The following is a 20,479-nucleotide window of genomic DNA, read 5'->3' as shown; positions in this document are numbered from 1 at the left end:
TTGTCTGAACAAAGAATCTCATGTTGAAAGCTTTGTGAGTTGCCAGCATGCATTGCAGCATGAATAAATTACACATTTAATGTTGCAGTATTATTATTTTGCTGTTTACTGACTTCCAACAACTTTTTTGTTGTTTTATCATTATTGTTAGTCAGTTGTTATTTTGTTACTGTTAGTGCTGTTTTACTTTGATATAAAGAGCTAATCATTTTAAAATTTGTTGGCCGTCACCGTTAGAAACACAAAAATCTTGTCTACTTATTAGACTATCTTACCTATTTGCTTACCTATTAGTTTGCTATTTGCAAAAAACAAACACACAAACAAAAAACACAGCATTTTCCAAGACAACAGAAAAAAAATCTACGTTCAAAATAGTAAAGCTGATCAAAAATGAGACCTGACTTTCCTCAGTAACTTAGGTTGAATGAGCCACTTGATCCAAAGTTGAGTAAACTCAAAAAAGTTGCCTTTAAATTTTAATTTAAGCCAACTTTTATTATTTTTAGTGTATGGCATCACAAAGCAGCTTTATTTTGTACTGAGTTTAAACTATATTGAGCTCAAGAACCATATAAATTTGATTTGTGAACATTATACTCGACTGATTCATTGAAAATGACTCACACTATTTACAAATATGTTCCCTCATGAATGAAGTTAAGGCAGATGTCACGTCGCAGTTTTCATTTTTTAAGTGCACTACCCCTTTAAAACAAGAAACATACTTTCCACATCGTTTGAATGGAGTTGCCTCGCAGAGCCTCTTAGACATCAAACTGATGAAGAGCCTCACAAAGTGCTGGAAGGCTGGAGGCAGTACAGTTGTAACAGGGACATGTGGGTCTGATCGCCTGCACGGAGATGCAACGTGTAATTTAAAACCAGGCACAAGCTTGGGGGCTGCACTGAGCCTCACACACACATATGCTCATGCACATACACACACGCATACAGTCAGATCGCTGAGTTCAGGCAGCCAGCTCCGCACAAAGCTCATGACAGGACCTAAAGATCAGCTAACAGGACATATCCAGATTGGATTTCGGATGTATTTCCCTGTGCACAGGTACCTGAGGACTTTTATGTGTTTGCATGTGTGTGGGAAAATCTTTTTTCTCAATGCAGATGGAAGTACAGTAAAGTCATGCATTCTTGACTCGACTGCAGATTCACAACAGTGAGATTGCATGCTTCCAGCAGTCTTAATTTTGGCAGGGCATTGACTGGAGTCAGTCTGTGTTAAAACATTTGTTTAGCAATTGTGTCTCTTCTCAAGATATACTGTCCAACTCTACATGCTGGTTCAGGAAAGTAGCACAAACATGAAGAGGAATACTGAGTGACTATTCTGAAATGCATGTTTGTGGTCTCTTTTTTTTTTTTTTTTTTTTTATTGATTGATGTCTATGTGAGTCCAAAGGTTCCTCTGCTTAAATATATGTGTTGAGAAAGTTTTCATTTAAAGGGAGAGGTTTAATCATTATACCACTTGATTTTTAGGTTTGGGTAAAAAGTAAAACAGTTTGATAGAAGTAAAAAAAAAACCCAATATTTTCCTCCTCAAACAGGAAGTTCAAATGGTTTTAATTAAGCGCTGCTGGCCATGACAACGTGTTCTCTCACACACACACACACACACACACGGTGCTGATAACTGGGGTCTATACGGTGTGGGATTGGGGGTAAATTCTTCTCAAGGTCTGTAACCAAAATATGTTTTAGGTCATTATGTCTAGATCTAAAATAATCAGAAGCACTCTTTTGGACATTCTGGGTGACCTGGAATTTGGGTGGCATGAAAAAAATGTTTTTGTATTTGTATATAAAGGAGTTGAAAAGAAAATACACTCCAACTTTCATGTTAGACAATGAACAGTGCCTGCGTTCTGCTCCATTTCCCATTGAAGTTTTCCATCCCGTGGTTCTTCTTTCTTTCTATTATTATAGTAAACCAAGGCTGTGGCAGCCAGTAACTCGCACAAGGATTGCGTTATGCTGGTTCATTCACCTGAAGTGCTGACTGTTTCCTGTTAATGTCTGCTCTATTAGCAGAGCTTATCCCAGGCAAATCTGTTCACAGACTCCCTTTATATCTGAGATTATTGTAGAATTTTTTCCAGTTTTGCTAAAGTGCTATATGATTGATGATCACAAAGGTTTAAATGCGTGTCACTTCGCTGATCTGTACAGGAATGCATTGCATCTGTCCTAGTACATATGCGTTATAAGTTATAAAGCTTTTTTTCCACTGGCATAACACAAGCACAAAAGCAAAAAAAGTGAAAAAATATAGAAAGGCTAGAAATATAAAAAGGATTAAAAACACAGCGTGTTCACATGATGTCATGTGGCGTTTTATCACTGGAAAGAGAGAACATGGAGCTGTTCCTGCTAATACCATTTTAACAATTTAATTGCATGATACATCTGTGAAAATAGCAGCACAGCAACGTAACTATAGACTGGAAGAGTGTTGCCAAGTCTTTGCCAAGACCTGTGTTTTACAGAGTCTTGCAAGACAGGGAAAGCCCAAAATCCATTGCTGAATTTCACCGCAATCTGTGGAGTGAAGAGGACCAGTGAGTAAAAGTGCTGTAAAGGGTTCAACGGCAAGTTACACAACAGATTTTTTGGGCAGATGTTCAGCAGTCTGATCAAGCTGGAGACAGAATACAGCATCCCTGTTCAAGTATTAGCACTGCCCTTCCATGCTTTAAATAGCAAACTGTTGTCTCATAGAAGAGGGCTATAGTATGTGAGGTGATCTGTGATCATTCCTATTCATCTTAATTCACATTACTCAACGGACTACGCCAGACTACTCAAACAAACAGCACAATGTTTTGAGAGTGCTAGAGAGACAAGTCAGTCAACAAATAGCTTATATGTCTCTGCAATAGCACACAGCACAGTCAGGCCAAGTCTATGAGAAGTGATTATAACATTTATGCGCAAGCAAACCGAGAGAAAAACATGCCAGAAATGAGAACTTATTTGTAATTGTTATTAAATAGTAAAAAATGCAGCATGTCTCACCACAAGGCAAATATTGACATAGGGTGTGGGCTCAGAAAAGGGATTATGCCAAAAATCGAGTTGTAATTCATTTTGTTTTTATGCAATCTCTAGGGATAGTGGTCATCCAAATATGCTAGATCATTTTTAATTATAGTTAAGACATTATGTAGCACTGATCCTTAACATATGGTAATGAAACTTTAAGACGTTTTCCTACTCCAAGTAAGGAACAATTTATGATGGACTATAATAAACTGTTGAACATAAATGAACAACAAAGGAAATGCAGCCATGACACAAAGTGGATTTCAAGAATTCAATGCTTATTCTATATTAAACTGTCTCAACGTTAGCAAACTATATAGCATGTTTCTTTCAGGATGTTTAAATCTGCTTTTTATGGTCTACTGTTGCTAACTTGGAAAGAATGTGGCAAAGTGATCGTGATGATAGGTCAACAAACCTGGAACTACTTCATAGCAGTGTCAAAGAAAAGATGAATAGATAGATAATTACTTGGTTCACGTTTGTTGCAGGTGAGGATTTGTAAGCCGTGCAACAGATTTAAGGAATGATGTAATAGTACTGGCACACATATGTGTGTACAAACGCTCCAAACTTCCTGTCAACGTCTGTGCAGCATATAAACCTCAAATTTGCCATTTAAACCCTTTGGATGACAAAAGTATACATTTTCATAGAAGGGATTTCAATACTGTATTTTGTGGATTGAGCTTGACTTGCATTAAACCTTCAACATTCCTTTAAACATAAGTACTACTTCCTATGAGGTTTTACTTGTTTTGAATTCATAGAAAGACAAAGATGCTATTCATTTGTGTGTGTGTCCTCTCTCTCTCTGTTTGGAAGGCATCTATTGGTAAATGAGGTATTTACATTTCGTTTGCCTTTTTTGTCAGGGACTGCAGCTGTGCCCCCTCACTCTGACTAAAGCTAGCTCTCGGGTTAAACAACGTTTCGCTGAGACTCTACTTGACTGGTTAGCCCAGCTGCTGCTGTTTGCCATGCGGCTGCTCTGCGGTCTGCTGCTGCTGCTGTGCCTGGTGGTCTGGGCAACTGAGGCACGAAAGGGTGGAAAGGGACGCCGAATGCGGAGTCGGGATCGGTCAAGTACCACCAAGCGGTTTGCTGCAGACTGCAAGGAAAGTACAGCCAATGGGGAAAAGTTCTTTGACTGCCAAGATCGCCATCTGACAGCCGTACTATCGGGCTGGCCGGAGGACATTCACCACCTGCTGCTAGCTCGGAACCGGATCCAGGTGCTGCGAGACAACACCTTCAGTCAATTCCGAAACCTAAAAAGTCTGGATCTCCAGCAGAATGAAATCTCCCGCATAGAGGAGGGAGCGTTCAACGGCCTGAGCAGACTCACCACTTTACTGCTGCAGCACAACCGTCTGCAGGTGGCCAGCGAAGGCATGCTGATCCCAATGCCGCAACTCAAGTACTTGCGACTCCATGACAATCCCTGGTGGTGTGACTGCCAGCTGGACAGCCTGGTCAGGTTCATACAAGTGCCCAGTAACCGTAACATCGGTAATTACGCACGCTGTGCTGAGCCCAGGGATTTCTGGGGGAGGCAACTGAAGAAGCTGGATGCAGAGCTTCTGTGTACTCCTCAGCAAGAGAACGTATTGATCCCAATATATCATCCAGACAATCAGTCCCTACCAGCTCCACAAAAAAAAAATGACGCAACCTCTCTATGCCACACTTACATGCACCCTGTGCCACGCCTGGACTGCAGGAACCGAGGTGAGAAAGCTATTGCTCACTATTTTGAGGGACATTTAGAGAGAAGTGGGTGTGAAATCAAGCTGTGGTTGCGAAGAAACAAACACATTACCCTGTTCGGGAAAATCCAATGATTCACAATTGAATTGGCAAGCCATGGTGACCATAATGGTCACTGTATAGGTGCACACAGTCTTTTCTGTTTATGTTGTGTCCAGTAATTATGTTGGTTACCAAGAAATACTGAGCAATATTTGGCTGACTGTATGACCTCAACAGTGGTATCATGAATAATTTGGTCCACTAAACTGATTCTTTCCCACTAAACAAACAAAAAAGAAAGAAATAAAAAAGTTTATAGAATTTTGCATAATAATTATTATAATGTGAAAGGATTTGTGAAAGAGGCTGCCAAATTTAATGCAATCAGGTAATTAAATCTGACAGAAAGATGAAGAGGGTTAGCTTGAAAATGTGTGGTTTCTTTTTAGCAAATTGAAATGTTGATGTGGTTTCTCTGCAGAACCAGTTAGGTTTTTTTTTTTTTTTGAAAGTAGGGTAATTCTCCAACTCCCTAGAGTAAATAAATATATTTTTTCCCACTTTTGAGTCCGTTCAGCCAATCTCTGGGTCTATAGCATGGCTATAGTATAGCTTAGCATGAATCATTGAATCCAATTAGACCATTAACATGACAATCAAAAATGACCAAAGAGTTTTGATATTTTTTCCTATTTAAAACTTGACTTTTGTGTAGTTTATTGTGTATTAAGACCAGCACTAAATGAAAAGTTGTGATTTTCTAGGCTGATATTACTAGGAACTACCAAGGCCCCAGCAGGCGCAGTGACATCACGCAGCACCTGAAAACAGCCAGACCCTCTTGCTTGCACAGGGAGTGTGTCTTGCAAGCTGGGGACTATTTTTAACAGGCGCTGTGTGATATAATTGCACCTGCATGGGATGGCAGCAAATTTCCTTTATTATTACAACGGAATGAAAGTGTAGTTCGTAGTCATATCAGCCCAGAAAATCGCAACTTTTCATTTTCTGCCAGTCTAAATACACGATATGACTACAGAACAGTCAAGTTTTAAATTGGAAAAGTATTGAAACCTTTTGGACATTTTTGAACGTGATGCTACTGGTCTATTTGGATTTAATGATCTATGCTAAGCTATGCTAAAAGTGCTATCTTCAGACCCAGAGATCAGCTGAATGGATTCAAAAACTGTAAAACTAATTTACAACTAATTAACTCCGGGGGAGTTGAAGAATGAGCCTAGATAGATAGATAGATAGATAGATAGATAGATATTCTGCTGACTTAGCATGTGGTAAGTTACTCTAATTCACAGCAGAGTGGAACAAATGTCTGAAAACATGAAATATAAGATGCAGGGAACTAGCGGAAAGGGAATGAGTCTCTTTCCAGCTTCAACATCTGGAGACTTTTCTCTAGAGACACATTAATGCCATATTCTGACTGCTATCAAGACACCATAACTTTTCTGAAGCTTGAATCTCAGTTTTAGATTTCAAAATACTGTCTGTGAAACAAAGGTAAAATTCATATGAAAAATCAGTCCCTTAAAAAAGCTCTTCCAAAAGCATAGGAAATACCACATTACTATGGCTATACATGCATATCACCATGGGAATGCGAGCACAGTGCTGGTCTGTGTCTTATGCATGTCTTACAGTGTTTCAGGGAAAGACTTAGAACAAGAGGGTTTCTTGATGAAGAGATGGCTGTGAGACACAACAAAGAAAGTGTCATTTAAAATTCACTCAAGAAAGACGGATATAATTCTGCATTTAACTATGAAAGAGCTCTTTGTCGTTGCAAAATTTTTTCTCTTCTCTGGAGCCTTCGATTTTTGCACATGAATTTTGAGTTCTCCGTCTTGTAAAGCGAGGTTCATTATTTTAAAAAACTAGCTAAATGTGCTCTGACATCCATAACAAGATGAGAGACACTGCCAAGCCGAAGATGAAATTCAGGGTTAGATGAGGCAAGCAAAACGTGTGTGATAGAGAACAGTCAAATGAAGTGAAATAAATGAAGTCAGATGGATTTTGAAGTCAGTGGGATTTGGACTTCTCCGCTTGTCAGAAATAGTGAGTCAGCAGTCTAGAGCTGAGGGAGGCATCCTGAATCACTCCCGAGAACAAAAAAGTCGCACTTTTGAAGTGTTACATCATCCAACGTGGGGACCTAAGGGATAAATGGGTATTTCTTTTGTCAGCATTAATCGCAGAAAGCACATACAGGAATCTTATGGCAAGAGCAGGAGACTAAAAGCCAAGAATTAGTGATCTCAACTTCTGGGAAGGCTTTTCCTTGAATTAGTTACAAGAATTACAGCACGTTCATTTCTTTGGGTACAATTCAGAAATCTCCAGATCCCAGAGACACTGTAAAGCAGTGTCATATCAACTCTAGTAGCAACCGTGGATCAAATATGTGTTTAGATAGGTAGCAGAACAAAAGCAGAATGTAAAATCTGAGCAAGATCTCTCATTGAAAGCACTCTAGGGTTTAAAACAGGTGCTCTGGCGGGTCAAAGCAGGAAGTGCAGCTGTATCGGTTCTGCATGCCGCATAGCTTTTGCACATGTCAAAGCAGACAAGTCCCACGATAACATTTCCGAGTATCACAGAGACAGTGATGTCTCGCAGAGCTTCGAGAGCTACCACCAAAACGTGTGCCATGTGTACGATTTTAATAGCTCTCTCTGTAAAGATATAAATAAATATAGCCAGGCACGGTTTGCTGGAGCCTTCCAAAGTGTTGCGTTGATCTTTCGAGTGCCCAGAATTTTCCAAAATACACAGAGAGCTTCTTCACAACGATCATGCTTTGCGTATAATTTAAGATCCATATACAGATACTAGTTAGTTTGAATGCCATTATCAGTAAAGTGTCTGAGAAAATGACTTTAGCAGACCACCAACGAGGAACCAACTGTATAGAACTTCCAGCAATTGTCACGGCAGATGTTTCCATGTATGGTTAGCCTGCTGGAAATCATTTGGAAATACAAAAAAGCCCTTCAAAGTGCTTTGCAAGCACACTGTCAATTACGCAGTATTGCCCCAGGAATCAAAATAACTCAACATTCGTTGATGAATGCACGTCAATCAAACATGTAATTGTGCTAATTATGAAGTTACCATTTCCAATAGGCCTACATAATTACAGTAATTCAACTCTCTCTCCCATAGACCTTAAAACAGTGCCGGCTGACATCTCGTTGGACATTGTGAGACTGGATTTATCCAGAAACAACATCAAGCAGCTGAGACCAAAGGAGTTTGTAAACGTTAAAGACCTCAAGCTCTTGAACCTGAGCGGAAACAGTCTGGAAAGCATTGACACAGGTAAGCCAATGGTACACAACCAAATCCCGTCCTCGAGACTTATTATTTATTTGATTGTTGTTACAAATCCCAGGAAACAGACGTTTGGCACAGCAATACAGTATGTGACAAGGAAGTCTGACATTAAAGTTTTAATGCATCTTGTGAGGCATTGAATGAAAAGACACCAGTTGGGAAATTCATGAAAGGTTAACTAGAAACCATAAATTTTCCATTGCATTTAGAAAACAGGCCACATTCTGTTTGAATACTGGTGAAGGAGTCAACTCTGGCCTCTACATCAAGCTTATATTTCTGACAATCATTCGTCAAAACAATGAGTGGGTGAAGGAACTTATTATACTTAGAAAATTATTAGTTTTTTGGGAATAAAGAACGAGAGGAATCAAAGTGGGCCTCAACTATGCAGCACAGCTATCAAGAGTTGTTATTGTGGAGAAAGCAATAAACCTCAGCATGTTAATTTTCAAGCCTTTACCAACTGAGTAGGGTTTCACAGAATAGAATAGCTTGTAAAAAATCTGTAGGCCATTTCTTGCTGAGCAGACACATTTAGCAGCGTTAGAAATCCTGTAATCTTTCCTCACTGAAACACAAAAGCGGTTAGGGTTAGTAATAGTCTGTTCAAGCCAGTGTTGTCAACAAGTAGGATCTGTGGAGATCAATTTAATTTGCAAATGATCTTAATGATGTCTGTTGTCAAAATATAGCTTTTTCTATATACACCTGGGGTCCCTAAACTCTAAAAGTTGAAAATCACATTTTAAAGCCATACAGTAACTTCAGTGTCGGGATGTGAGTCTTCAAGAGCGGTTTAATCTCTTTGACTTTCTATAATTTTATTTCCAGAGTCTGTCAAAAGCTGTACACTCAACTCTTTGGTTTAAAATCGAATCCATTTTAAATTTCCTTAAAGTCATTAGAAATGGCGTATATTTAATCAACTGACCACTGAATTCCCCTGCCTTCACTTTTTTACAATTAAGTCCGCCCCAAAAGCGCTTCCTCAGAAGTTTATACACAGAATTCACATTTGTCTTTTTCTCTCAGCATAGAGAGAAATACAAACAAAAAACTTGCTGAAAGCACTTGCTGATGCCGCTATAATTATAAGACATCTGAGCCTTTCTAAACTTCCTAAAAAATGCACTTAATGGCAGCCAGTCGGGCTCTGATGAACTGAGCAGCAGGGTGTGTCATCTAATGGTTCCCTAGAGGAATGATAACACTGATTCAGTCACACTACAGGCTCGGGAACTATAGTCTAGCTTCTGTTTAGTTCATCATTCAGTGCAGAGATCACGGTGAGAAGAGTTAGTTGGCAGACTGAGCTTACTTCAATGCAAAAGAGGTGACATTCATTCAGTCCTATCCCCTAATTAATGAAATGTTCTGTTTTTTCCACATTAACACTATGTAAATGAAAAATCATATACATTACATATACATATACATTTAATAATGCATATTCAATACAGTCCTTTTTTTTATTTTAGCCTTAATGTAATAACCTGAATTTTAAGTATTATTTATAGGTTTTACCAATGAAATCATTTGGAGACTGTTCATCTGTTTTCTGCTCTTTATGTTTTCTGTAGCTGCCTTTACAGGCCTGCTGTACTTAGGAGAATTGGATCTGTCCAACAACAGCCTGCGCTATTTTCAATATGGCGTTCTGGAGGACCTCTACTTCCTGAAAAAACTGTCTCTGGAGGACAACCCCTGGATTTGTGATTACAACATTCATTACTTGATCTATTGGCTGAAGCACCACCCCGGTGTGTCCCACACAGGTCTGGTGTGCAGTGAACCAGAGGAGTTTCGTGGTTGGCCGGTGGAAAACTACGTCAAGACCTACAACGCAGACTGTCCTAAAGACAAGCAGCTGGGCCAGGTGCCTGGCACTGACCCGGCAGGCATCACAGCTCAGGAGCTCACAGCTGAGATAGATGAAGAGGAGCTGTTTTCAGACTTGGGGCCCAGACCTTACAGAGGGCCGAAGAAATTTGAGATCATCCGTCTGACTTAAGATGGAAACTGTGATGCTGTTGGGAACTCTTTTTTTTTTATTTTGTCATGAACAAATCATTTTCCCAGCAAAATTCTGAGCGAGAGATGAAACTTTAATATGCTGTCACATTTGCTGAACAGTTCAGTTCAAGCCGAAATCGAGCAGTTGATGTTTACGTATTTTTTAGTATTTCTAACGAGTAATTTTGTAAATTGAATCATGATAAATAAAATTGTTTGATTTGGGTTTTTTTTTTTAACTCAGTGATGAGTCTTACGTTTGCCCAGTCACCAAATTAGTGCGAAATATAGTTCCCCGTGTTGTGATTTAGACACATTTCCAAACGCAACAACACATGAACTCTCAAATACCTACGCATGTAGTCATAAAACACATTTTCCTTTTCTATGCAAGGAAAACAGGTCCATATGTTCAAAGATATAGCATGAAGAGACACGGTAAAGTCTCTAAAACAGGGTCATACGCGTATATCCACATGAAGTCGGCCCTGTGCTGTTTATGCCTATAGAACGTTGGCCATAAGTGACTGAAACTTTAGAAAGGCATTTTTCTGGGGGGGAAGGGCAAGCGTATACCGCAGTTTTTCTCCAGAGCCGCATTTTTATCTCCATCCTGTCTGAAAAGAAACAGATGCGAGAAGATTACTGATCTGCAGTTTATGTCACAGCTTCGAGAGAATGCTACGAGGGAAAAATCTGGGGGAAATTTTTTTACAGTTCAGGTGGAGGGCCACATGAGGACTCCATGCATTGAGCGAAAACATGGCAGGGGATCAAAGTAAATAAATGGATGAGAGAGCTCTGCCTTTTAATTAACAATTGTTTTCAACAGCACAGATGTTTTCAGCATTAAATCTGAGTGATTCCGCTCAGGTCCCGTCCTCCTCTTCAGCCGCTTGGAGAAGTGTTGCTCTTCCGCTACTGTCCACCATGTCTCTCTTGGTTTGTTTATTTTGAACTTTTTAGAGTTTTAAATAAGACGGCAGATTTGAATACCCGGTTTAACGGAAAGAATATCTGGATCGCTCTACTTGAGTTCCTCTGCTTGAGGAGCTGATGGTAAGTTGGAGTGATAAATGTCCTGAGTAAGTGAAAACCGAGGCGCTGGTTAAGCTCTCAGCGGGAGTGAATAGCTGCCATCATACTGTGACCCACAATGCAACGGAGAAAATGGGAGAAGTGAGTGTTGTTACTTTTTCCACAGAGGCTTACTGGGAAATGGAAAGCTGATTCACACAATCATGTGACTGTAAAGGTCGATTCACACCTTAAAAGGCTTAAAAAGAGTGAAGATAACAAGTTATGAGGTTTAAAAGTGCTATATACATTTTTAGTTTTCCATACATAGGTCTCAGGCTGTAATTATAACCATTAATAAACCTCATTAATAAACTTTTGTTTTTATTTAGATTTTTTCCTTTATTTTATTTATCCTCTAGATGGTATAATTTTTAGTGCACGGTGTACACAGAGCGACTTTTGGGAGAACATATGTCACGTAGCCTGCTAATATGATAAAAGAGGGGGTAAAGAACAAAAACAAACCGGACGCGTGATAAGCATAGAGGATTCTGATTGGCTAAAAAAAGCGAGCATATAGCAATGGATTATTCCTGGCATTCAATGATATCTGTCAGATAATAGTAACATTTACTGTGCGGTATTCCCAAATATACAGCACCTTTACGTTATACAAGCATTACTATGCTTATTGTTCATTTTTGTTACGTAACAAAAATATGTGAAAACAGTCTAAACAGGCAGCATCTCAAGCACTTTGTGCACTTCTCTGAGCACCTGAATAAAGGTTCAGGTTAAAAAAGAAAGCACTGTCTTTGTCTTCGCTCACGCTTAATAAACTGTGGGAAAAAAAACAGTTGCTATTTCAGGAGTGGCTTAATCGCCTGTCCTTTTAAAGATAAAATGCTTAGCAAAAAACTATAAATATCTTTCATAGCGGCATGAGGGCTGGTTCATGCCCAAAGATATCAAGGGGTTCAGGGACAGCCATGCCAAAATAAAAAACGCTCGCGCCAATCTCAACACATATTTTTATAAAGGGACGGTGTGTGTTGGCATAGCTGAAGGAACGATGACTACCCATGTAAAATCAAATGGCAAACAAAAAAGCCAACGTTGAGCACAGCCACGGGTACACAAACTCGCCTTTCTCTGTGGTTATTGTGTGCTGCAGATAATATTATCCTACACAAAGCTGTGTGAATGAAAGCAAATGTCTGGAAGAGGTCTCTGCTAGAAAAGCCTCACACGTGTCAAGGATGTGACAAGGATGTCAATGTTCGCCCTCTGCTGGAATAAAAGCGTTATTACAGATTAAAAAGACCCTGCGACGTTCACCACAAAAAAAGCACACACGTGCCCTTCTTTCCTTCTTTGCTTCATTGTGACTATACCTTGTGAAGCATATATATTCATCAAAGTATCGCAGGTTGAAAAAAATATTATGCAGAACATCAGTTTCAACACTGATTTTAAATCATATTAAAATGGTTTCTGAAAGATCATGATGTGACACTGAATACTGGAGTAAACATTCAGCGCTGCGTCACACAAATAAATTATATTTTAGAATATTAATATAGAGAACCCACACCAACAATATTTCACTTTTGTTTTTTGTGTGTATATTGAAAAACACAGGTTATATATATATATATATATATATATATATATATATATATATATATATATATATATATATATATATATATATATATATATATACACACATATAAAATATTATGAATAAAAAAATCTGATGATTTTGTTTTATTGCTTTTTAGATTATTTCGCATTATTAAATAATTATTAAAATATACAAAATACAATCCATATTACATGCGTGTGTGTATATAAAACTAACTATTAACAACCCATGTAACCCGATAACTATTATTTGTAAGCAAATACAAATATAAAAATGAATATTTAGCGCACTTTGTATAACGGAACCAGAACGGAGTGGAGTCTTTTATTTTGAAAGGCGCTCGCAGCCGCCATCGTCTTCACGTAACAGTGCGTCGCTGTCAGTCTCGGATCAGGTAAACTTCCCAGCAGCTTTTCAAATAAACGACTCTTTCCATAAATTCAGAGATATATTATGCTATTTTGCGTCGTGTCCAACGTATGCAACGGTTTACGCCCGGCAGAGGTGTTTATTTATAAAACGAGTGCAGGGTGTTGTGTTTTTAAGCACTGCTTGCTTGACATTTCAATATAGCAGGCAGCCGATGCACAGACTTCCCCTTAAACAGACAACTCGGGGTGCTTTTTTAAGTGCACGAGGTACGTTTTCCCGGTGGCTCGGTTGCTCTGACAACACGGGAAGCCGTTATGTGTTTATGCTGGAGCAGCTCTGTTTCTACAACACAGAGAGAATCGCTGGAGACCAGCCTGCGCCTTAAATCCAATCACTTGAGAGCAGAGGAGCCCGTAAGGACTCTTGTGCTGCACATGTAGTGATTAGACGCTTTGTTCCTGCTCGCCAGGCTCTCACAAGTTGATTTACAACAGCCGGTCCTGATGAGATCTGGCTGCATCTTCTCGTGTTGATTGAGAGCGTTTTGTAGAGCGCTCTCGAGCTTTCTGGGGACGGTGTGAAATCTTGCTTTTGTTCTCTGACTCATTTTTCTGTTATGGAGCAGATGAACCCTCCGGCGTTGGGGCAGTCGTCTGCCCTGTTCCCAAACCTGGAGCCGGCAGGAGGAGGTGGGAAAGCCGCGGTCCTTCTCAGCGGCTCTACGGGACTCGGCAGCTCCGACATGGAGCTCCAGAAGATGCTCATCGATGAGAGGATGCGCTGCGAGAACCACAAGACCAACTATCAGACCTTGAAAGCGGAGCACACCAGGTGAGTGGACGCTGCACGTTCTCGTACCGCGAGACGTCCCGCTAAACGGCAGTGCCAACGTGTCTGTGCATGGTGTGCAGGCTGCAGGATGAATACACGCGTGCACAGAGCGAACTGAAACGCCTGCTCGGCGATCGCCACGTCTCTCAGGAGAAGCAGCAGCTGCTGATGGCTGAGCTCAGGGGAGAACTGCTGGACAAAACGCGTGAGCTGGAGGAGCTCCGACTGCAGGTACGAGATGTTAAGATGTCTGCTTTAAAAACAGCAGCTGTGGCCATAGAAAGTGAAGCGTCCACTTTTAAGGACGCTAATACGTTTTTTTGGAGAATAAAATGTCAAAATTCGTCACGTCGTCATTCAGTGGGACACAATGTTTCTGTAAAAATTCCAACAACATGCTTGTTTTGAATCTTACCGTGTTTTAAATGAGTAAAAAAACTTTTTATTGACATGGGTGAAACCTAGGATAGTGGCAAATAATAATAATAAAAACATTACATTAATTAGTATTTGGGGTGAAAGCAATTCTTCTTTTCATGCGTCATGAATTGATTTTATTTGTAAATATGCACAAGGTGATTGTTACACTGAATGACATTTTAGCGGGTACATTTGGTAAATCAGGGGGGAAATGTGTAATATTTATTTTTGGCTCAGAAAAGCAAAAACAAAATTAATTTAAACAGAAAACTCTAAATGTTGTCTTTTGTCTTTGACATATTTACTTATATAGGCATTGTATTATATAAAGTATTATATAAAACATTACTTTTACATATTAGTTGCTGCTTGTTAATTTTGAAAAATACTAATACTAGTTATTCTTATATTCAGATAAGAAACTATATTACAATATTTAAAGTTTCTGGAAGATTAGATTATTATTGCACATTTAAAAACTGTTTGAATGTTTTCTCACTTCTCTTTATTCTTTATCGTGACTATTTGTCACATTTTAGAATAATAGTGATTTTAATCCAAAATATGGGGAATAAGAAAATATTAAACAAATTGAATCTTTATTTTTTAACATTCTCACCTTTTTTTTTTTTTACAAATTAAAAACTGTTCAGTTTATGTTCACAGACACAATAAAAATGTAAAGATCCAGGGTTTTTGTAATAAAGTAATAAAAGTTAAGTATAAATTAAATATAAATATATTTTTTGTATTTATTTATGTACAACAATTTTGTTATTTACTATTGTAATTTTTTTATTACATATTAAATTTTTAAACATTTCTATTTAACCTTATTTTACTCATTATTTTAGTCATTTTAGTACTTAAACTTACACTAATATTTCTATTTTAGTTCTGTCCACCCGAACCGACCGAAATAGGTCAGAATATAATATAATATATAATATATTCGGAATATAAACACTTTTTATTGGTGTACTGCAGTGACGGGACAAGCAAAAATGAACTGATGATGCTTATTGCACAAATTCGGTACATTCTGATCACAAAAAACGTTACGGACTGCAGCTTTAACAATAACAAAACCGATATGAATCTATGCTGCATAGACAAGCAAATATAAGTGTCTTAGTATGCTGGAATTAGACATTTTGCTGACAAAGTAGCACTTTTGTGTGTTGATCATGTTTTTCAGGTGCTGACCCCTCAGCGGCTGGAGCTCTTGAAAGCACAGGTGCAGCAGGAGTTGGAGGCTCCCATCAGAGAACGCTTCAACAAACTGCAAGAGGTAAAAGACGGCCCTCCGCACCAGCTGACTCTCAGACCTGTTCCCTTGACAGCCAGCATCCTGTCCGTCACAGATGGAAAACAAACCCATCGCTTTGTTTTATAAAAAAACACTTTTTTTTTATTTCTCTCTGTGACAGGAAGCAGAGAACTACAGGTCTGAGTATAACAAGCTGCGTTACGACCTTACTTTCCTCAAGTCGGAGTTTGATCACCAGAAAGAGGAGCACGTTCGAGTGCTGGAGGAAAGGCGGATACGGCACGAAGCTGATGTATGTCGTGTCGTATTGAGTTGAATTTTGACCCAGCAGCGTCTCTTGATGAAGTAGTGCTGTATATGTGATCGAACAGGTTGCCCGACTCGAGCACGATAAGGAGGACCTGGCCGCTCAGCTGCAGAGCGGAGACCCATCGCGGGATGGGAAGCGCGTTGAAGCCCTGCTGAGGGAGAAGGCCCAGCTCCACCAGCGGCTCAAAGGACTGGAGGCGGAGGTCACCGAACTCAGGGCGGAGAGAAATAACTCGGGTGCTCAGGCCGAAAATGTGCAGCGGATCCAGATACGACAGCTGGCTGAATCCCAGGCTGCAGTAAAGGCACTGGAGGTGAGCAGATAAAAGTGAAGAGCTGTAGGTTTTGATACAAATACGATTTGAGGAGGGAGGTTAGTTTATGCCTTTCTGCTGAAACGGTAACACTTCACAATAAGGTGTCTTTTGCTAATATTTACTAATGTGTTAGCTAACATGAACAAACAATGAAAAACAGTGTTTATTAACCTTTGCTAGTTAATAAAAATATAGTTGTTCATTGTTAGACCACAGTGCATTAACCAATGTTTAAAAAAAAAAAGATTTTAATAAATGGATAATTAATAAATCTTAGCAAATCATTGCTGCATTTCTATAATCAAATAAGCATGTCTTAATTTTTTTAATTCATGTGTTCATCACAGCATTTGAAAAAAGAAAATACATAATTTAATTAATGTAAATAATATCTAAAATTAAATATTTTATATAATATTAATACTAAATATTTATTGTATTTATTTTATACAAAATTTTATACATTTAAAAATGTTTTATAATATAAATCACAATATAAAATAAAATGTTATATATTATTTTATAAAAGAATAATATAAAAATACATATTTATATAAAAAATAAGATTTTTATTAAGAAGTTTGAAGGCCTTTTTCTCTCTCTCCCCCTGTCGGTGTTCAGGCAGAGAAGCAGTCTATTCGTATGCAGTTGGACAGAACCGAAAGTGAACTCCGTCTATCTCAGGAACAAAACACACTCCTCACAGGCAAACTGCACAAAGCCGAAAGGGAAATCAATTCCCTCAGCAGTCAGGTGCGTCAAAACAGCCTGAGTGACATGATTTCATGACAATATGTCCACGTGCGTGATATCTGTTATAATGTATCCTGACGATTGCGTGTGTTCATCACCAAGATTGAAGAGATGAAGCACACGCATAAGCTGGACTTGAGTAATGTAAAACTAGAGTGTGTCAGAGCCAAAGGAGAACTAGAAAGAGACCGAGATACACTGCATTGCCAAGTAGAGGGTAATCGTTTTGCCTTTCTTTTATTTACTTTCTTGGAACCTGTTTCACGATGATAAAAGTTTCCTTCTCGCTTTCAGGTCTGCAGTCCGATATTGAGGTCCTGAAATCAGCGTTGGAAAGAAATAAAGAGCTGATATCTGAAAAAGAGCGCGAGATGGTGCGCAGGGTCCAGGCAGCAAGAGAGGAGGAGATACACAAGATGGCCGTCCTTCAGGAAGAAAAGTAAGCACCATAATATCAAACGAGGAGCCCGAGCTTCATGGGATTTTCTACATTCAAATGAATTTATTTCATTTACACCAGGCTGGAGCTGGAGAATCGTTTATCTGAGTTTGAACAGCAGAGAGCTCTTCAGGAGGCAACGGGGAGCTTTCAGAAAGAGGAATGGGAGGAGCGTCTCCGTGCCGCGCAGCTGAGCGAAGAGTCTGTTCGCAAGGAACTTCAAAACCTGAGGCGAGCTACTTCAGAGTCATTCAAAACTGATCCTCTTTACTTCCTGGTCTTTTCGGGAAAGGAAAAGTTGAATTATTTGCAACGATATCTGTTTTTTGTTGTCTTTGAGTGACAAGAAGTTATTAAATGCTCAGCATCCGTATACAGTGTGGTTTTTCAGCCCCTTTTTAATATCCTGTATGTTTGTGATGCAGAGTCAAAATACAGCAGCAGGGCCAACAGCTGGAAGAGCTGGAGACCTCAAGAGCAGAAAGCGCAGACCTGAAACGAGTGAGCCCTTTGACATAAGTGAAATTACTGCAAATGCATGAGATGGAAGTCATGACGTATCGTGTAACTCAAATAACTTGTTTTGTAAATTGTTTATCAGCAAAACGCTGAGCTGAATCTACAGATAGGAGCCCTGTCTCACTCTGAGAGCGAGCTCTTGGACACCAACGGCAGACTGAGAGAAAGCCTAGAGCGAGTAAGAGAGGACCTACGGAGCGCCCGCGCGCAGATGGAACGGACCCAGCAGGAAGCCGAGAGGTACGCCTTGTCGTAACCTGGATACTGGCGTTACTGTCAAATGAGAACCAAAAATATTTCAGAGAATGCTGACGGCTTGCTGAGCGAGCATCAAAACGTGCCATTTAGCATTTCTTCAGATTAGTGCCTTGAGAGTTGATTGGTGAGATGAAATGTTGGTTTCAAAGCAAGATTCAACCTGAATAATAGTGCTTGATAGACATTTTCCCCTTCAATTACAAATATGGGTCATTTGATTATAATGGTGTGTGTGTGTGTGTGTGTGGATATGCATGTAAATATTATGCAAACAAACTTTTTTCTTATTACTTTCTGAAATACATACTCTGTAAATTATCCGGTTTGCATCTCCTTTATTATAATCATTAACGATTTAGCTCATTTTTCTAATTAATAAGCTTTTTACTGTTATTTTGCATAAAAATAGCCTGAACGCTGCAACGGTGCGGTCAACAGAGGACTGTTGAATTCAATGAAAGTGAAATGTTTTCGTTGTCACAGGTTGGTGGAGGAAAGGCGAGTGGAATGGCTGGAGGAGAAACACAAGCTGCAGGAAAGAGAAGAAGAGCTGCGGGAGAAATACAGCCAGGCCAAAGAGCGCCTGCAGAGGGCAGCATTTGCGCAGAAAAAGGTAGTGCCCTAACTCTACAAACTTGTTTTTGGAAACCGAACGGTTGACGGCTTGCATTCTGGTTTCATGAAAATTGCTATTATTAAAGGGCGTTATTAATCTCTTTTCTTATCCAGAGGAAAACCATGACAGAACTGAAAGAAAACAAACTCCAAGACAAGATTCAGCTCTTAGAAGCCAAGATAGAAGAACTTGAAATCGAAGCGAGCACAGCCAGAAAGTACTTCTGTCTTCAGTTTATAACATTATCAGGGGACTACAGAGAGTATGCATATATATGTATGTGATTGTTTTTTTTCCCTGTATTTTATTATTTGTGTGTGCTCAGGAAATCGTACTCTGAAGAACATGCTCAGCTTAGCAAGCGTCTGAAGGAGCTGCAGAGGAGACACAATGAGTTTCGCCGTCTGTTGCTGGGCAACCAAATGACCTCCTCCACCCCTCTGGCCCAATCCCTCCTCATCCCGGCAGAGTCCATCTTCTCGAACATACAGGTGTCTGCAAACATCCCATCCACGACGTAGAATATGAAGGATATGAATCTGCTGCTTTCATCCTCATCCCACTCATCTGTTTCTGCATTTCTCAGGAGGATCAGCACCAGAGGGAGTTGTCTGTGCTGCGAAGACGCTTGGAAGAGTTGGAAAACAGTCAGCAACAGCAGCTGGAAGAACTGACCGCTCCTCTGGACAGAGACCGAGAGAGACTCTCGAGCCCACGGGACGTGCTTCCAGACTTTTCTTAACCACTACCTGCGTGATTACATTCACCACGTGCCAAAAACCGAACACACTGTGACATGTTTTCTCTTTTAAACGACTCGTGGTGCTTTGCAGCAGAAAGCTGGAGGATGTTTTAAGAAAAACCCGCCGCGTTATTTATTAATTGTCTGGGGACAGGGCTTCTAAAGTTTACATAAGTTGTCGGTTTCTGTTACAGGGTTTTTTTGTACATATTGAAAATAATCTGTAACATGTTTCAATGCTAAGAAGCCGTGTTTTATACGAGTCCAAATGGGAGAGAGCACCTTTTCATCCTTTTTCATCAAGTTAAACTGTAGTTTGTCACTATAGGGAGGAGACAGTGCATGGGTAGCAGGTATTTTGATAAATAATAATGATTTTATTCTTGCTTGTCTCTAAAAGCACTCAACCCGAAATGTGTTTTTTTTAAATAAAGAACATTGTGTCCTCACGTTTACTTGTGACTGAATTATTAAAAACACAAGAAATTGTCTGCCAACAACTGTAGAAAAACGTCTGTTGAAGCGCTAGGCAACAACACACAGATAAAGTTGATAAGGGGTTTAGTCAGCTCTATGGCTGTGTCTCAAAACCTAGTGAGCGTCCTGCACAGACAGCGCAGGGCCCCAAAGTACACAAACTGGCCTTGTGAGTAAAACGCAACAATTTTACGCGCAAATAGTGAATAGTGTGTAATTTGTAAAGTAATTTGCGCGCACTATTCAAACGCTTTAACGCGTAAAATCCTGCACCTGGTGCCCAAACGCCCCGTATAC

The 20,479-nt window shown here is 39.5% G+C and overlaps 2 protein-coding genes across 3 annotated transcripts; both read left to right on the top strand.

Moving 5' to 3' along the window:
- The first annotated feature begins 853 nt into the window (after window positions 1-853).
- lrrc17 (leucine rich repeat containing 17) lies at window positions 854-10,417 on the top strand. Its single transcript, XM_043236238.1, has 4 exons — window positions 854-1,069; window positions 3,942-4,797; window positions 8,005-8,160; window positions 9,759-10,417. The coding sequence occupies exons 2-4, from the start codon at window positions 4,047-4,049 to the stop codon at window positions 10,187-10,189; spliced, it is 1,338 nt and encodes a 445-aa protein (XP_043092173.1). The 5' UTR covers window positions 854-1,069; window positions 3,942-4,046; the 3' UTR covers window positions 10,190-10,417.
- A 2,770-nt stretch (window positions 10,418-13,187) lies between these two features.
- On the top strand, window positions 13,188-20,154 carry cep83 (centrosomal protein 83). 2 transcript variants are annotated; one of them, XM_043236165.1, is made up of 16 exons: window positions 13,188-13,253; window positions 13,857-14,062; window positions 14,143-14,293; window positions 15,681-15,773; window positions 15,913-16,044; window positions 16,124-16,375; window positions 17,000-17,131; window positions 17,234-17,348; window positions 17,426-17,570; window positions 17,652-17,801; window positions 17,996-18,071; window positions 18,172-18,329; window positions 18,831-18,960; window positions 19,077-19,180; window positions 19,289-19,454; window positions 19,550-20,154. In XM_043236165.1, the coding sequence occupies exons 2-16, from the start codon at window positions 13,857-13,859 to the stop codon at window positions 19,703-19,705; spliced, it is 2,166 nt and encodes a 721-aa protein (XP_043092100.1). In that variant the 5' UTR covers window positions 13,188-13,253; the 3' UTR covers window positions 19,706-20,154. The 2 variants fall into 2 exon arrangements, with proteins under 2 accessions (XP_043092100.1, XP_043092099.1); XM_043236164.1 differs by lacking the exon at window positions 13,188-13,253 and having other exon boundaries at window positions 13,848-14,062.
- The last annotated feature ends 325 nt before the right edge of the window (window positions 20,155-20,479 follow it).

This window comes from Puntigrus tetrazona, chromosome 4 (assembly GCF_018831695.1).
Source record: "Puntigrus tetrazona isolate hp1 chromosome 4, ASM1883169v1, whole genome shotgun sequence".
NCBI classification, from domain to species: Eukaryota; Metazoa; Chordata; class Actinopteri; order Cypriniformes; family Cyprinidae; genus Puntigrus; species Puntigrus tetrazona.
The sequence above is the reverse complement of the archived record's forward strand: the minus strand, read 5'-3'. Positions and strand labels throughout refer to the sequence as shown.

What these genes read in the sequence shown, in the direction of transcription:
- lrrc17 (XM_043236238.1), top strand. Translation starts at nt 4,047, where the DNA reads ATGCGGCTGCTCTGCGGTCTGCTGCTGCTGCTGTGCCTGGTGGTCTGG. An exon ending in CCTGGACTGCAGGAACCGAG is followed by an intron (nt 4,798 to 8,004) that starts GTGAGAAAGCTA and finishes TCTCTCCCATAG; the next exon opens with ACCTTAAAACAGTGCCGGCT. An exon ending in TCTGGAAAGCATTGACACAG is followed by an intron (nt 8,161 to 9,758) that starts GTAAGCCAATGG and finishes TGTTTTCTGTAG; the next exon opens with CTGCCTTTACAGGCCTGCTG.
- cep83 (XM_043236164.1), top strand. Translation starts at nt 13,848, where the DNA reads ATGGAGCAGATGAACCCTCCGGCGTTGGGGCAGTCGTCTGCCCTGTTC. An exon ending in TGGAGGAGCTCCGACTGCAG is followed by an intron (nt 14,294 to 15,680) that starts GTACGAGATGTT and finishes CATGTTTTTCAG; the next exon opens with GTGCTGACCCCTCAGCGGCT. An exon ending in CAGCATTTGCGCAGAAAAAG is followed by an intron (nt 18,961 to 19,076) that starts GTAGTGCCCTAA and finishes TTTCTTATCCAG; the next exon opens with AGGAAAACCATGACAGAACT.